Here is a 15,587-nt window from a genome sequence, read left to right as displayed (position 1 = left end):
CGCTTGCATGGAAGGCTTTGGGCCAGCAGGACACACAGCATAGGATCCCCCAGGACTGCCTTCCATGAAGTAGTGAGTGGAATGAAAGGGATGACAGAATTGTCTTTTCATCTTCCCAATGAGAAACATCACTGAAAATCTTCCCAATTTGAAACAGAATTTTAAAAAATGAGGAATATGGTAAATAACGTGTTTCTTGACCAACAAAAGTCTACTATAATCATGTTGCGAATCTATCTAGAAATTACATCCTTATCAAGTAGAATGTGATATAACCTCTGTTACAAGAAGCTTAATGCTGAGAGAAGCCCTTGACCAGGACCTGCTCACCCATGAGCACCTTCTCCTAGCACTGGGGTCAAGCTCAGGATATGCTCACAGCAATGTGTCAAGAACTTGTAGTGCAAATTGTGAGTGGGGTGGAGGATGCTATATGTATACACGTATACACACACACACGCACACACACACACAAACACATACACAAGCATGAGAATTAGAAAAGACTGGCAAAAGAGTTCTAGACAAAGTGCAACCTATTCACAAAAGCAAGGCTGCCTCTCTCTCATGGTGCTGTGGGCAGCCTACCCTCAACACACTTACTTTGAGAAGCATGTGTTTCTCACTGGGCGTCAAATACATCCTATTTTCATAGTAATCCACACACAAATTCACGATGTCTGCTAAGAGCTCTTCATAGCCAGAAATCACTTCAAGCTGCTGCTGCAGAGACTGAAACACAGAGTAAGACCTGTCATTGACTGTTCTCTGCCCCTCAGCCCCCCAGCAATGTGCCCCATCAGCCAGAGCAGCAAGAATGTGAGTTACTTGTGTGATCTTGTTGTGGTTGGCCAGGAACATGGATAGATTCTGTGATTCCTGGATGGACTGTGGATCTGCCATTTTACGTAAAAACTGAGCAGCCCTACGAAAGAAGAAAAAAGTTAACCAACACACTTGACTTAAAAAAAAACAGCCTGGGGAAACCAAAATTACTTTACTCTTATTACAGTTATCTAGAAATGTGCATCTTAGAACCTGGTTACAATTTTAGCCTCTTCCAGTTTCTCCCCTGAACTCCAGGTGAGTCTCCCTGCAACCTGAACAGCTCGTGACCCCACTGTCCATAGGTGACAGATTTCCTCAGAGTTGTGGCAGCACTGCCCATTGGACCTTCCTGAAGGGCACCTATACCCTGGCCTCTCCTCTGGGCATCTTGAGAAAGGCAGCCATGCCCCCTATGACTCCGACAGGTAAGTGACAAAGATGGCCAGCACTGTTCAGGTTCTTTCCCAGGAAACTTCTGGGCCATCAAACCTCCTGTTAAGTGAGGGAGCACAGTACACAAAGTTCTGGGCCAAAGATCTGAGACGGAATCTTGATTCCACTATCAATCTGCAGCTCCATCTTGGACAACCCTAAAGATCTGGTACCAATTCTAACATGACGGTGGGTTTTCCCACACCACCAAGCAATTCTCTAACACCTGCTGGATGTCCTATAATCAACTCGATTCTGACATTACCTGAAGATACATCAGATCCCACAGGTTAAAGGCTCCATCCTACAAGACTGCTATGATGTTTCCTGACTTCAGACAACAAATGGAGGTCCGTGTTACTACCTGGGCTTCTGACCAACAAGCTACAGGTTGGAAGTCCCAACAATCCCTTCTCTGAGTTCAATTAATTTGTTAGAAGAGATCAAAGAACTTAAGAGAAACATTTCACGTCCTAGATTAACAATTTATTATGAAAGGACATAACTCAAAACAGCCAGATGGAAGAGATACATAAGGCAAGGTATGGGAAAGGATGGAGGCTTCTATGCCCTCTTCAAGCATTACTCCCTCCAAACTTCCATGTATTTACCAACTTGGAAGCTCTCGGAACCCTGTCCTTTGGGGTTTTTATGGAGAATTCCTTACATTAGCATGATTGATTCAATCACTGGATATCAGCAATGGATTGTCCCCTCCCTGAGGTCAGGAGGATAGAACTAAAAGTCTCAACCCTCTAATCACAGGATTGGTTCCACTGGCGACCTGCCTGCATCCTGAGGTTACACAGGGACTATCCAAAACTCATCACATTAACATAACAAAAGACATTTTATTGCTCTCAACTCCCAAGAGTTTGACAAAGATCAAATATATATTTATTATAAATCAATGCCACACCTCCTGAATGCTCCTCTCACTTATCGTATCTGAAAAAAAAAAAAAAAACAACAGGTGTATGATCTACCCATGGGGCTCACAAGGGAATGGTGGACACAGAAGGACCTGTACACTGAGGTCCAACAATCCCACGTGGCACAGACTGAAGTCTCTGGTTCCTGCAAAGCACTGTGAAAGCATGGATGAGGATTCTGCACACCTAGGGCTTCCCCAAAAGAGTTCAGTGGAAACTCCCTGTGCAACCTAAACCTCAGGGGTTTTACGAAAGAAAAGCTTCCATTGTAAAGACTGATGACCTACCCCAACTGTCATCCCTTCCCTTCTTGCTGTGGAATAAACCCTGAGTACCTGTGGTATAGCAATGTGCTTCCTCTCCACGTTGTGACCAACTGCTGAGCCATGAGATTTAATGCAAAACTTTGTAAGGCACTCGAAAGTTTATTTATAAGGGATAGTGTGCACCCTTCAATTCTCCTTCCTTTCTTCTGACTGGAATGCAGAAATGACAGCTGGAGCTCAAGCAGTCATTCTGGGCCACAGGTAACACATTACGACAGCAGGAGCCCTGATTCCTAAACTCTACAGAACCCTCTCAGCTACAGACCACCTATGTCAGGACTTTTCAGGTGAGGAAAAAACTGCAATCTTGTTTAAGCCACTGATATTTTTGTAAGTTATAAAAAGTTATATACAGCGAACAATATTGAGTGATATGTTTACAAGCTTTTTTACTTGTTTCTTTTTTCTTTTCTTTCTTTCTTTCTTTTTTTTTCTTTTTTTTTTTTTTTTGGCCACCCCCAAGGCATATGGAAGCTCCCAGGGCAGGGATCAAATCTAAGCCAGAATTTCGACCTATGTCCCAGCTGCAGAAGTGTCAAACCTTTAACCCACTTCCTGGGGCCAGGATCTCTACCTCCACAGAGACGAGCCAGATCCATAACCCACTGCGCCACAGCAGAAACTCCTACAATCTTTTTTTTTTTTTTTTTTTTTGGTCTTTTTTTGTCTTTTTGCCATTTCTAGGGCCGCTCCCACGGCATATGGAGGTTCCCAGGCTAGGGGTTGAATTGGAGCTGTAGCCACCAGCCTATGCCAGAGCCACAGCAATGCGGGATCCGAGCTACGTCTCTGACCTACACCACAGCTCACAGCAACAGCGGATCCTTAACCCACTGAGCAAGGCCAGGGATCGAACCTGCAACCTTCCTAGTCGGATTTGTTAACCACTGAGCCACGACGGGAACTCCCCAACAATCATTTTTAAAGTGTTTATTTTTGGAACTAGAGACTCTCATACTAATTGAAGTCAGAAAGAGAAAGACAAATACCATATGATATCACTTACATCTGGAATCTAAAATACAGCAGAAACGAACCTTTCCACAGAAAAGAAATCATGGACTTGGAGAATAGACTCATGGTTGCCAAGGAGAGGGGGAGGGAGTGGGATGGACTGGGAATTTGGGGTTGATAGATGCAGACTATTGCCTTTGGAATGGATAAGCAATGAGATCCTGCTGTGCAGCACTGGGAACTATATATCTAGTCACTTATGATGGAGAAGGATAATGTGAGAAAAAAGAATCTCTACATGTATGTGTAACTGGGTCACCATGCTGTACAGTAGAAAATTGACAGAAAACTGACAGAACCAGCTATAGTTAAAAAAATAAAACTCATTATATTAAAAAAAATTTTTTAATGACAAAACAGTGCTGTGAGAAGTTAAAGAGGACCTAAACAAATGGGAAGATAAATGACATTCATGGATTGAAAGACCCAGTGTAGGAGTTCCCGTCGTGGCGCAGTGGTTAACGAATCCGACTAGGAACCATGAGGTTGCGGGTTCGGTCCCTGCCCTTGCTCAGTGGGTTAACGATCCGGCGTTGCCGTGAGCTGTGGTGTAGGTTGCAGACGCGGCTCGGATCCCGCGTTGCTGTGGCTCTGGCGTAGGCCGGTGGCTACAGCTCCGATTCGACCCCTAGCCTGGGAACCTCCATATGCCGCGGGAGCGGCCCAAGAAATAGCTAAAAAGACAAAAAATAAATAAATAAAATAAAATGCAAATCTGAGTTGTCAAATTTATTAAAAAAAAAAAAAAAAGAAAGACCCAGTATAGTCAGTGCTCCCCAAGTTGATTTATAGATTTAAAGCAATCCCAATTAAAACCCCAAGAGGCTTTCCTTGGAGTAGAAATTGACAAGCTGAGTCTAACATTTATATGGAAACATAAAGGACCTTGAATATCCAAAGCAATCTTGAAAAAGAAGAATAAGGCTGGAGGATTCACAGTACCTCACTTGCTATAAAACTATAGGATGTCAACAACAAAAAATAAAAATACCTGATTTTAAAATGGGCAAAAGGATTTGAGTAGACATTTCTTCAAAGATGATATACAAATGGCCAACAGCATAAGAACATATGCTCAACATCACTAATCTTTACGGAATTGCAAATCAAAACCAGTGAGAAACCACTTCATACCCATTAGATGGCTACTATTGGAGTGGGATTAGACTGGGAGTCCGGGGTTAACAGATGCAAACTATTGCATGTGGAGTGGATAGGCAATGAGATCCTGCCTGCACAGGCAGCTCTATCTAGTCACTTGTGATGGACCATGATGGAGGATAATGTGAGAAAAAGAATGTATATGTGTGGCTGTGTCACTTTGCTGGACAGTAGAAATTGACAGAACACTGTAAACCAACTATAATGAAAAAAATAAAAATCATTAAAACAAAACAAAACAAAAAAATAAAGTGTTCACTTTATTGATCTGATTGGCTGTTGAAGCTGTAGACGTAGAAACTAAGGAAGGGACCAAGAATACCTGCTTTTATTTTCCTCAAGCCTCACCATGACCATACGGATTATCTGGCATTTACACACACACACACACACACACACACACAGATGAAGCTGTAACTACAAGCTGAGGCAAATAAAAAGTGTGTGCCAGTGCTGGATTTCCCTAGTGGCTCAGTGGGTTATTGTCACTGCATTGGTGTGGGTTCAAGCATTGTCACTGCTGTGGTGTGGGTTCAAGCCCTGGCCCAGAACTTCCAAATGCCATGGCTGCGGCCAAAAAAAAACTGTGTGTGAGGGCTGGGGAGAAGTGGGGGTTACTGCTGGGAAGGTGACCCAATAGGTGGTCCCAAAGAGAGGCCAGGGGACGAGCCCACTGGAAGGGTGAGGGGTGCTAGGGCCCTCTTCTAACGCTCAGGGGAACCGGGGGGGTGGCAAAGATGCTGGGCAACTCCTGAATGGGATGCCTGAGGGCCCCCCCATGGCCTTCCACAGAGCAGCCCCATCTTAAAACTATTTTCCAGGCTGGGCTTTGAAATAATGTGCTACTGCTAAGAGAGAAAAGAAACCTTTTAGAAATTAAAGACCACTGGTGCTGCCACTCCTTACTTCCCGGACAGAGTCAGAAAGGCTCACAAAGCTGCTCAAAATCTCAAGTGATTTGGGCTATCAGGAGCAGAAGCTGTTCTCCTGGCTGGGCTGGTTCCACCCCTCAGAAGTCCCTATGCTCCACCCAAAGTCACATGCACCTGAAATCCCAAAAGCACTGGCATTAAATGGAGACACCTCCAGACTTTACTACTGGAGAGTAAATAATAGAGCAATTCAAAAGATTTAGTAGTTCTGGGGAGTTCCCATCATGGCTCAGCAGGAACGACCCTGACTAGTATCCATGAGGACACAGGTTCAATCCCTGACTTCGCTCAGTGGGTTGGGGAATCTGGCGTTGTCATGAGCTGTGGTGTAGGTGGCAGACGCGGCTAGGATCCCAAGTTGCTATGGTTGTGGCATAGGCTGGCAGCTTTAGCTCCGATTCAACCCCTAGCCTGGGAACTTCCATATGCCACAGGTGCGGCCCTAAAAAAAAAAGAAAAAAGAAAAACGATTTTGTAGTTTTGAAGATCTAGTGGACTCTAGGTGCTGAATGGAAGGCCTCAATTTATTTTACATGACATCGAACTCAACTCACACTGCTGCCCAATCCTCAAATCTGTTTCATGTCACATCCCAAGATGATTTCATCGTAAAGACACAGCAAAAGTTGCACAGTTTTAGAGGCATGTGTTGGAATTCAGTCCACCCCCAAATACAACACTGTGGCATACTGAATTCTGAATTAAAGTTGCATAAGAAACAGCCAGTGCAAGGACCTTCTGATCTCTTCTGTGCCCCCTGAAAGCAGAAAACAACCTCCCACATGAAAGGTACCCTCCCTACACCAGGAGAGAGGGAAGCATCTTCACCCCCAGAGACGGGGGCGTTCGAGGCTGAGTGACTTCACTCACTGACCACCCCAACTCAAGCCTCTTGTCAACTCTTCACAGATTTAATTTTCTTTATATAAAAAGTATATATATTTTTGGGGGGTGGGAGAGGGGTCTTCTTAGGGCCATGTCCACGGCATACGGAACTTCCCAGGCTAAAGGTCGAATCGGAGCTGCAGTTGCCAGCCTATACCACAGCCACAGCAATGCCAGCCGAGTCTGCGACCTACACCACAGCTCACGGCACCCGGATCTTAACCCACTGAGTGATGCCAGGGATCGAATCCACATCCTCATGGATACTAGTCGGGTTTGTCACTGTTGAGCCACAATGGGAATCCCAGTATAAAAAGTATAAATGCTGTCTGCTCTGGTCAGTTCTTTGGGTCTCGTATCTTGAGACCCCTGTATGTACGAAATTAATTAGTTTTTCTCCTATTAAGCTTTCTTTTCTATTTAAAAAAAAATTTTTTTTGGCCATGCCTATGGCATGTGGAAATTCTAGGGCCAAGGATCGATCTTGACCACAGCAGTGACAATGCCAGATCCTTAACCCACTGAGCCACTAGGGAATTCCTCAGCTCTTTTCTTTTTTTTTTTTTTTGTCTTTTTGTCTTTTTGTTGTTGTTGTTGTTGCTATTTCTTTGGCCGCTCCCGCGGCATATGGAGGTTCCCAGGCTAGGGGTTGAATCGGAGCTGTAGCCACCGGCCTACGCCAGAGCCACAGCAACGCGGGATCCGAGCCGCGTCTGCAACCTACACCACAGCTCACAGCAACGCCGGATCGTTAACCCACTGAGCAAGGGCAGGGACCGAACCCGCAACCTCATGGTTCCTAGTTGGATTCGTTAACCACTGCGCCACGACAGGAACTCCCTAAGCTCTTTTCTTGAAGGCGATACTCAGCCAAGAACCTAGAAGGGCAGAGGAGAAATTATTTTTCTTCCCTTACAAGTGAAACCACAGCCTATTCAGATGCAAAGTCTCTTCTAATTTAATTTTATAGCAAAGACTCCTTGCCTAGCAGAGGAAACCAAAGTCAGCATCTAATTCCAGCCAACATGTTTTCAAGAGTCCCAGGCACAGACTTTGTAAGGAGAGTCAGTCAGAAGACAGCAGCTCTGCTCTACCTGCCATCAGCACACTTGGTCTTGCACACACACAGTGCCCTCCTTGCCAACCTTTTCCAATTCTCTTCTCCAGAAACTGTCTGCATTTGGAAAAAAACGACCCTAGAGGAGAGCTGGTCTGGGAAGTGCTGTGGGTCCAGGGGACAGCTGTACTCACTGCAGGGATGGTGCAGTGCCTGCGGGCAATGCCCACCAACCAGCCAGCGAGGAGCAGAGGCGGCCCCACCAGGCTAGGGCCTCTGGCACCCTCACCCAGACACTCACAGAGCCAGTGCCCACACACACCCCAAGGCTCAGAACAGGACTGCTCTCATGCTCAGCTATCCTCCCAGGATGCTGAGCATCCAAAGCCCACAACACAGACACACACACACCCCCAGGATGCTGAGAGCCCACAGCCCACTACACAGACACACAGACACACACAGACACACACACACACACACAGAGGAATGCATCGCAGCACTCACCATCTGCCGCCCCACTAGAACATCTCCACCCAGTCCTGAGAGGGGCCTGCGTGGGACGCGCACCCACCACGAGGGCGCTCAGGCGCCCGAGGCCAAGGCACGCTCACCTCTTGTAGGCAGAGTGGTCATTCTTCACGCTGCACTTCATGTTCTTCAGCTCATCCAACACAGCAAACATGTTGATGAACTTGCCCAGGGTGATCAGGTAGGCTTCAGAAACGAAGTCCTTCCTTCTCTCCGCGTGGCACAGGCGCCTCACCTCCCCACAGAAACGCTCGATGGCATTCCTCTGCGCAGAGGAAGTGGAGACAGCAAGGCCGCTTTCAGGAACAAGCCAGTCCAAGGCCCAACATCCACATTCAAGCTACTCACTGATGAAACACCCGCCAAACATTTACAGTTCATGCACAGGGATGTGTTTTGAGAACGTGATGTCCACGTGCCTTTGCTCTGTAACAATCATTGATTTTGCACTTGACCAACTGTGTCTCCAAGTAAAAGAATTTTGTTGATTATTCCAGCAAAGTTACAGAGCAAAATGCTCCAATAAACATCTGAAAAGCAGATAACTTTTAAGATAAAACAAAGATTCATCATCTAAGAAGTTCGGTCTTCTTCCTTTGCTAAAGGAATCTATGATAAAAAAAAAAACTTCCACATATTTCTGAAGTATGTATTTAAAAAGTCAGCAAGTCCAGGAGTTCCCGTTGTGGCGCAGTATTTAACAAATCCAACTAGGAACCATGAGATTGCAGGTTTGATCCCTGACCTCGCTCAGTGGGTTAAGGATCCAGGGCTGCCCTGAGTATGATGCAGGTTGGAGACACGGCTCAGATACTACGTTGCTGTGGCTGTGGCGCAGGCCAGTGGCTACAGCTCTGATTAGACCCCTAGCCTGGGAACCTCCATATACTGCAGTTGTGGCCCTAGAAAAGGCAAAAAAAAAGTCAGCAAGTCCCGTCCCTGTAACCACTCTGCCTAACCCAAGGGCTAGGAGGAGCCAAGGCCAGGGAGAAGCCCACCAGAGTGGACAGTGGGACAAAAACACCTGAAAACCAGATGAACCGAAAGTGCTGAGCATACTGATAGAAAGCAATGTTCATGCAGGAAATATATAAGTCACTCTCAATGGGAGAAGAGAAGTGAAACAGAGAAGCAGCATTTATTCTGAAAAGGCCAGTAAGGGCTTTAGACCATTGAAGGTTAGTTCCCTTTGGTCTCAGACCAGCTGTGGTTACTTGAATTCACAAGCACTTTGTTTCCTGAGTAGGTGGCGCTAGTATCTCACACCTCTGCAGTAAACCCCTAGGATTATTTGGCTGTTTTACCTGGAAGTACATAAAATTCATCAGTTTTGTGACTTCAGGCTCAAGAACCTCCACAGTTTTCTCATAAATTTCCACTCTATTGGGCTGTTCGTTACACTTCACCTGGGAGTAAACAAGCACGACATAGAGAGGCTCCAACCCAGAGAGAATGTGGGGAGGGCGCCCGGGCAGAGGGGCCAGGAGGTGGGGCGTGGCCTGGCAGGGCGGGGCGGGGCGGGCTGGAAGGGATGGGGCGTGGCGGGTGGGGACAGGGCGGGGTCTGGCCGGGGTGAGCACCTGTGGGATAGCCCGAGAGCAGCTCCTCCAGGTGTACAGCATGACAGCGTACTCTTGACCTTCCTCCAGCATCTCATTCTGCAAGGACACCCAGGGCAAATCAAAGGCAAGTAGAAGAACAATCATAAAACAGGAGGGTCAAATTCCTAATATCTAGAGCCATAGACCATGATAGAGAGGCCATGAGGACCCTCCCTTTGAGGGTCAAGTAAGCACCCAGGACCTGTGTGCCAAGATGCTGGTGACACTGCAGTCCTGTATCCAGGTCACATGACCACCCTCAACATCCCCCTCTTTTGCTGGCTGAAGAGGGCGTCAGTGACATGCAGACACCTCTGCATGGGCCAGCAAAGCCCATGGCACCTGCCACAGCCGCCACAACCCAGCTCCACTCAGTCCGAACCACCTGCTGGCAGGGCAGAACCAAAGCTGGGGACAGGCGGGGGGGGGGGGGGGGACATGCAGTGCAGTCAAATGCACACGGGCCCTCATGGCCTCTTCCCCAGGCCTTATTGAGCCTTGTGGCTCAGAAGGAAGACTGACACTCTCTGCTGTCCCCAGTGCGGGGAGGAAAAACACTGGAAGCCTTAAAATCCAGGAGGGAGAGTATCCACAGGAAGAGGACTGCAAGCATTTCAAAACTGCTTCAGTGTCTATTCCTCCTTTCATGTTGATCCTTTGGTTAAAAAAAAAAAAAAAAAAACCTCAAGATGTTCTTGCAAATGTTGACTACAATTTGGGAATGTTTTTAAGATGCTTTAAAATGTTCACAACCTTATGGGAGTTCCCTGGTGGTCTAGTGGTTAGGACTCAGCACTTTCACTGCCATGACCCAGGTTCGATCCCTGGTCTGGGAACTAAGATCCCACATCAAGCTGCTGCACGCCACGGCCAAAAAAATCTTTACAACTGTTGACTTAGTAACTTCACTTCTACAAATCTAGCCAGTGAAAATAAGGATGTATTTATCAGGAAGATGTCCATCCCAGCATTTTTTTATTGTAAAGAAACGAAGGAAATGAGCAAAAATTGTTAAATTTTGAACATTTAAAAATTGGACTAGACAGCCATTAAAAATTACTTCATCTAGTGCATTTGAATGACATATTAAAATGTTCACAGAATCATTAAAATACATAGTTATAATAATAAGGCAATTCACTTATGCAACCTAAAACCCACATGGGTGTGTACCTGGTGTGCTTGAGTACAAGAGTTTAAGAGGGAAAATGGGCTCCCTCAAAATGCTGCAATGGTTTGCTCTGGACCACAGCAGCTGTTCTCAGAAAGAGCATGTACTGTTCTTATAATAAGAAAAAAACAAAAGTTTAAAAAAAAAAAAAACATAAGCCCTTCATTCACTTTCTTCTCTTCTTCCTCCCTAAGTATCCTATGAGGATAATACAAAAAAAAGTGGCATCTGCCAACTCCCACCCCCCCACAAAGAAACCCCACAGACAGAGAGAGTTACCATGCTAGAATGGACAGTCGCTTGTTCAATGTATCTTGCGATGCCAGTGACAAATGCATTTCTGTCTTCAAAGTTAGTGTTGAAATTTGGCTGAAAGAAAGAAGAAAACCATCACACAGAGGTCAGCATCGCAAGCCGTGAACCCCATGGCCACCCAGCACCTACCTGGTAGAGCAGTGAGGATGGTGGGGGCTCGATGCATGGCTGCTGGTCGGGCAGAGGCAGCTCTTCCAGCAGGTCCACATTGGACAGAGCATCCTCCAGGGTCACCTGGGCCGCCATCCTGGCCTAGGACAAAACACAGAGCCGGCGAGTTCCTATTGTGGCTCAGCAGTAACAAACCTGACTAGTACCATGAGGACATGGGTTCAATCCTTGGCCTTGCTCAGTGGATTAAAGGATCCATTGCTGCCATGAGCTGTGGTGTGGGTCACAGACTCGGCACCAATCTGGCATTGCTGTGGCTGTGGCATAGGACGGCAGTGACAGCTTAGATTCCACCCCTAGCCTGGGAACTTCCATATGCTGCAGGTACGCCCTAAAAAGACAAAAAAAAAAAAGGCAAAGCCCCCGTGCCATGAGGAAGGGCAGGGGCACCCTGACAATCCTTCCACGGTGAGGCACTCGGGGCCCTGGGACCATATGCTCTCTCCTCGGGGCCCAGGAGATGGTGTAGGAGTCACAGCGGTCCCTGGAGCTGGCATCTCTCTCTGGGCTCAACACAGCCTCTCCTGGTTGTGGAGCAGGGTACAGGGTCCAACAAACCTACCATGGCTTCCAGCCACCTTCCCACCTCAGGGCTGCAGAGGCGAGCTCTCTGTGAGGGTCTGACAACCCCTTCACTGAGCTAAAAGGGGAAACAGCTCCTCCAATACTGTGTCTGCCCCCAGGAGGCCAGCAGAGGCACAGGGGGGCAACAGCGCTTCCCTGCCACTGATGCTTCCCAGGTGGGTCCTCCAAGCAGGGCCACACGCTAGGGACGAGATGGAAAAGGCCAGACCCCTGCCACCAGGCGCACAAGTCAGGCAGCAGGGCCCACAAAAGTGAGGGGGCCAAGGGAAGGAAACGGGGGGGTTGTTGGAAGAGGATGAGAGCACGAACTCTGTGGCTATCATCCAGAAGCCCAGTAATGGTGCTTCACTTGATACATCTGTGCCAGCTCCAAGAAGAGAGATGAGTCTGCACACTCCAGCCTGCCCCCCACTGAACACTGCTCTGATCTGGGACAGGCCTCAGGGAAGAGCTCTAAGCCCAGAAGGCTTTGCTAAGCAGCTCTGACCCCAGGGCAGCTACATGGGCAGCTACGTTCATTCTGAGAAGCAAAAAGCAAAAGGCAGCTGGACAACAGTACTGAAAGCAAGAAGCACCCAGATACTCCTCCTAGCACCAGGCCCCAGACAAGGCATTGGTGTGGAAGTGTGTGGTGGGGCAGGTTTCCAAAGCCCAAGCATGCTGGTTAGAGAAACAGAAAGGGAACCCCAGGGCACTGGAAAGCCCCAGGGGCAATGTGGAGAGGAAGCAGCTCGGAAGAGCAAGCCTACAAAGCTGCTCACCAATGCCAGGGCCATGCATGAGTCTGATCCTCACATCCCAAGCCCTGAAACCTCAGTCGGGTCCCTGATAGCCACAGAAGGCACACACAGGACAGATACGAATGGCACTGCTGAGGCTCCGAAGACAGAATGACACCAAACCACAATGCACAGGGGACACATCAGAACTGCAGTCTAAATCGAACCAGATTTTTTGCCCCCTAAAATAAACCATCAACATATATCCTAGGATTTAAATAAGACCCAGAGTCTCATACCATAATATCCAAAATGTCCAGCCACAGTCCAAACTACTCAGCAAAGAACCAGTAATGCCTTAACCCCTATGGGGAAAGATGAACAACAGATACCAACGCCAAAATAAGAGATGCTACAATTATCTCCCAGACTTAAAGCACCTACCATAAAAATGTGCTAAACAAACAGAGCACGCCTGAACTGGAAAAAAACAAACAAACAAACAAACCTGAAAATCAGCAAATAGATGGATAAATAGATACCGATACAAAGAACCAAATGGAAATTTAGAACTAAAAAATACTGAAATTTTTAAAACTCCCCACATGAGCTTAAGAACTTATTCAGTGACCATGAAGACAGAGAAATAGAAATGATCTAATCTGAATGACAGAGGAAAAAAGATTGAAGAAAATGAAGAGCCTTGAGGACCTTTGGGACAAGAGAAAGAATCTAACACTGGGTCATCAGAGTGCGAAACAGGGAGAAGAAAACGGGCAGTGCCAGAAAAACAGCTGAAAAGCATGACTGAAAATTTCACAAGCGTGGCAGAACTTTGGTCTACAGATTCAAGAAGCCCAACAGATCCCAAACAGGATAAACCTAAAGAAATCCATCCCCAGACACATCACAGTCACACTGCTGTCACTGCACACATAAAGACCATGAGAAACCATCTTGAATACAGCCCAAGAAAAGTGGCTCATGACCTAGAAAACACCAGTTTGAATGTGGACCTCTCCCAGGAAACCAGGGAGAACCTACAGAAGTGGGAAGAAAAGAAGGATCATGAAGGAGTTCCTGTCATGGCGCAGCAGAAACGAATCCGACTAGGAACCATGAGGTGGCAGGTTCAATCCCTGGCCTCGCTCAGTGGGTTAAGGATCCAGCATTGCCATGAGCTGTGGTGTAAGCCGGCAGCTGCAGCTCCAATTAGACTCCTAGCCTGGGAACCTCCATATGCTGCAGGTGCAGCCCTAAAAAGCAAAGTAAAGAAAGAAAAAGAAAAAGAAGGATCATGAAAATGAAACAAGGACATTCTCAGATGAAGAAAAATTAAGAGGATTCGTAGACAGCAGACTAACGAGTTCTTCAAAGAGAAGGGAAATGATACCAGAAGGAAACTTGGGACTTAAAGAACAAAAGCAAAAGCAAGATAAAGGGTAAACAGCAAGTAAACGGAATAGACGACTACTATTGTCTGATGAATTTTTCAGTGTATATAAATGTCATACATACGAGAACCATAACAAAAAGGGAAAAGGCAAAAGGACCTACATGGTGTAAGATTTTTGCATTCCACTTGAGGTGTTGCAATACTGATTCAAAGTAGACTGAAAAGTTAGCATGTATTTGTGATCCCTAAAACAACCACTTAAATAACTCCAAAAAGCAATATAGGTAAATCATAAAAAGACTGTTTAAAATAAGTTTAAGGAGTTCCCGTCATGGCGCAGTGGTTAATGAATCCGACTAGGAACCATGAGGTTGTGGGTTCGATCCCTGCCCTTGCTCAGTGGGTTAAGGATCCGGCGTTGCCATGAGCTGTGGTGTAGGTCGAAGACGTGGCTCGGATCCTGCGTTGCTGTGGCTCTGGCGTAGGCTGGCAGCTACAGCTTAGATTAGACCCCTAGCCTGGGAACCTCCATATGCCGTGAGAGTGGCCCAAGAAATGGCAAAAAGACAAAAAAATAAATAAAATAAAATAAAATCAGTTTAAATGGAATACTAAAAAATAATCAGTGGTATTTAAGTAAATAGTACTTAAGAGTTCCCGTCGTGGTTCAGTGATTAACAAATTTGACTAGCATCCATGAGGAAGCAGGTTCGATCCCTGGCCTTGTTCAGTGGGTTAAGGATCCAGCATTGCTGTGAGCTGTGGTGCTAGTCGCAGACATGGCTCGGATCCTGTGTTGCTGTGGCTGTGGTGTAGGCCGGCAGCTACAGTTCCAATTTGACCCCTAGCCTGGAAACCTCCATGTGCCACAGGTGCAGTTGAAGATGATAATAATAATAATAATAATAATAATAATAATACTTAAAAATAAGGGGGGTAGGAAAAGGAAACTGCAAAGAAACTATAGTAATCTTCTTTCTGCCATGTAAGGACACAATGAGCAGTTGGTGTCTGCCCCCCAATTCTGTCACCCTCTGATCCTGTCACCAATGCCAAGGTGTGGGTTTCCCAACACCACCAAGCACCAGCTGGGTGTCCCAAACTCGATTCAAGTCTGACACTATCACCCACAAGACGGCCACTCCCCACAACGCCAATCACAAGACCAGGTTGTCACCTGTGCTTCTGACTGAGCAGCTGTCCCAATGACTCTCTCCTTGAGTTCCATTAACTTGCTAGAGCAGCTCACAGAACTCAAAGATTTTACTTACTAGATGACTGATTTATTATAAAGGACATAACTCAGGAACAGTCAGAAGGAAGAGATACACAAGACACATGAGGGAAGGGGCACGAGCTTCCACACCCTCTCCAGGCGTGTCACTCTTCCCACATTTCCACGTGTTCACCGTCGGGGAGGCTCTCTGAACCCCAGTCCTTTTGTTTTATGGAGGATTCATCGCACAGGCATGGTTGATTTATCAATGGCCACTGATGACTGAACTTCATCTCCAGCCCCTCCTCCTCTCCC

The 15,587-nt window shown here is 46.7% G+C and overlaps 1 protein-coding gene and 1 non-coding gene across 2 annotated transcripts in view; one reads left to right on the top strand and one right to left on the bottom strand.

Moving 5' to 3' along the window:
- CYFIP1 (cytoplasmic FMR1 interacting protein 1) overlaps positions 1 to 15,587 on the bottom strand; it is a 110,665-nt gene that overhangs the window by 62,797 nt on the left and 32,281 nt on the right. The window contains 7 exon segments of the mRNA XM_021075607.1: positions 604 to 732; positions 829 to 925; positions 8,182 to 8,363; positions 9,403 to 9,504; positions 9,679 to 9,756; positions 11,150 to 11,239; positions 11,315 to 11,437. Coding sequence (XP_020931266.1) covers positions 604 to 732; positions 829 to 925; positions 8,182 to 8,363; positions 9,403 to 9,504; positions 9,679 to 9,756; positions 11,150 to 11,239; positions 11,315 to 11,431 — 795 coding nt within the window. The 5' untranslated portion in view covers positions 11,432 to 11,437.
- TRNAE-UUC lies at positions 10,464 to 10,535 on the top strand. Its single transcript has one exon. It is a non-coding gene; the product is annotated as a tRNA-Glu (tRNA).

Source organism: Sus scrofa, chromosome 15 (assembly GCF_000003025.6).
Source record: "Sus scrofa isolate TJ Tabasco breed Duroc chromosome 15, Sscrofa11.1, whole genome shotgun sequence".
NCBI classification, from domain to species: domain Eukaryota; kingdom Metazoa; phylum Chordata; class Mammalia; order Artiodactyla; family Suidae; genus Sus; species Sus scrofa.
The sequence above is the reverse complement of the archived record's forward strand: the minus strand, read 5'-3'. Positions and strand labels throughout refer to the sequence as shown.